This window comes from Morone saxatilis, unplaced genomic scaffold (assembly GCF_004916995.1).
Source record: "Morone saxatilis isolate NCDOM2014 unplaced genomic scaffold, NCSU_SB_2.0 Contig12, whole genome shotgun sequence".
Lineage (NCBI taxonomy): Eukaryota > Metazoa > Chordata > Actinopteri > Moronidae > Morone > Morone saxatilis.
Window position 1 is genome coordinate 20,027,999 of NW_023339674.1, and position 918 is coordinate 20,028,916.

The 918-nt window shown below is 37.7% G+C and overlaps 1 protein-coding gene across 1 annotated transcript in view; it reads left to right on the forward strand.

Annotated features, from left to right (window-relative positions):
• LOC118321688 (flavin-containing monooxygenase 5-like) overlaps nt 1–516 on the forward strand; it is a gene marked incomplete in the record, with an annotated part of 4,748 nt that extends 4,232 nt beyond the window's left edge. The window contains 1 exon segment of the mRNA XM_035653139.1: nt 1–516. Within this exon segment, the coding sequence (XP_035509032.1) occupies nt 1–113 (113 nt within the window).
• Between the last annotated feature and the right edge of the window lie 402 nt (nt 517–918).

The following is a 918-nucleotide window of genomic DNA, read 5'->3' on the forward strand; positions in this document are numbered from 1 at the left end:
TCTCAGGTGCAGCACTACTGTGCTGCTTCTTCTACAATAACCACCGCACCTCCATCTCCTTTCCTCTCACATTCTCTAAATGGTCTTTAACCAACATGGCTGGACTATTTTAATCTTGTCTAAAGCATACATGCTATTCAAAATCCTCCTCTGTTGTGGTGTGTGCCAATCCAAGAAAGCTGTAGTCCTCCTTTTTCACTCCAAAAACAAGTTCTACCACTTCCTGGTACCGTAGTCCATCTGCTGAGAACATCTGATCTGTTTAATCACAATCTTAAAGTTGGTCATCACAGGAGGTTTGTTTCATACTGATTCCCTCCTTCTAAATATATCCAGATTTGAATTATTTCTTTCTTTAGCCATAGCAGGTGATTTAGACAGTAGAGTATAAAACGTATTCACATTTTTAGCCAGACAGTTGTTGTAAACCTTTAGTTTACGGATACAAGATTTCCCACAATCTGCCCACAATTTCCTTTTTGTACTTTTTGTAAATATAAAGTAAGTATAGCAGTAATAAAGAGGAAATGGAGATTTTAGTCAGTTAGTAAACTTCTAATGAATGTTGCTTAATTGGTGAGGTGTATCCCAGAGAGCATATTAGTCAGTGAATCAGGTCAGCTGAACATGCAAAAATGTTGAATATCATAAATGAATAATTACAATTTCCCCTATGTTATGTGCCAGATTATATTTTTCCAGGAAGTTTATGGGAACTATCAGTAAATTATTAAATGATTAAAGTAGTAACGAGCTCTGATCAAAATGACACAGATGCCAAATGCACAACGGCATTAACACTGAAACACAGTATCTGGGGAAGTCTGACGCCTACAGAGACCCTTAGTGGGGAGTGAAGGGAAGTGTTTTGATGCTGAAGGTCAGTGTCAATTATTGGGAAAACAGCACCATCTTGTG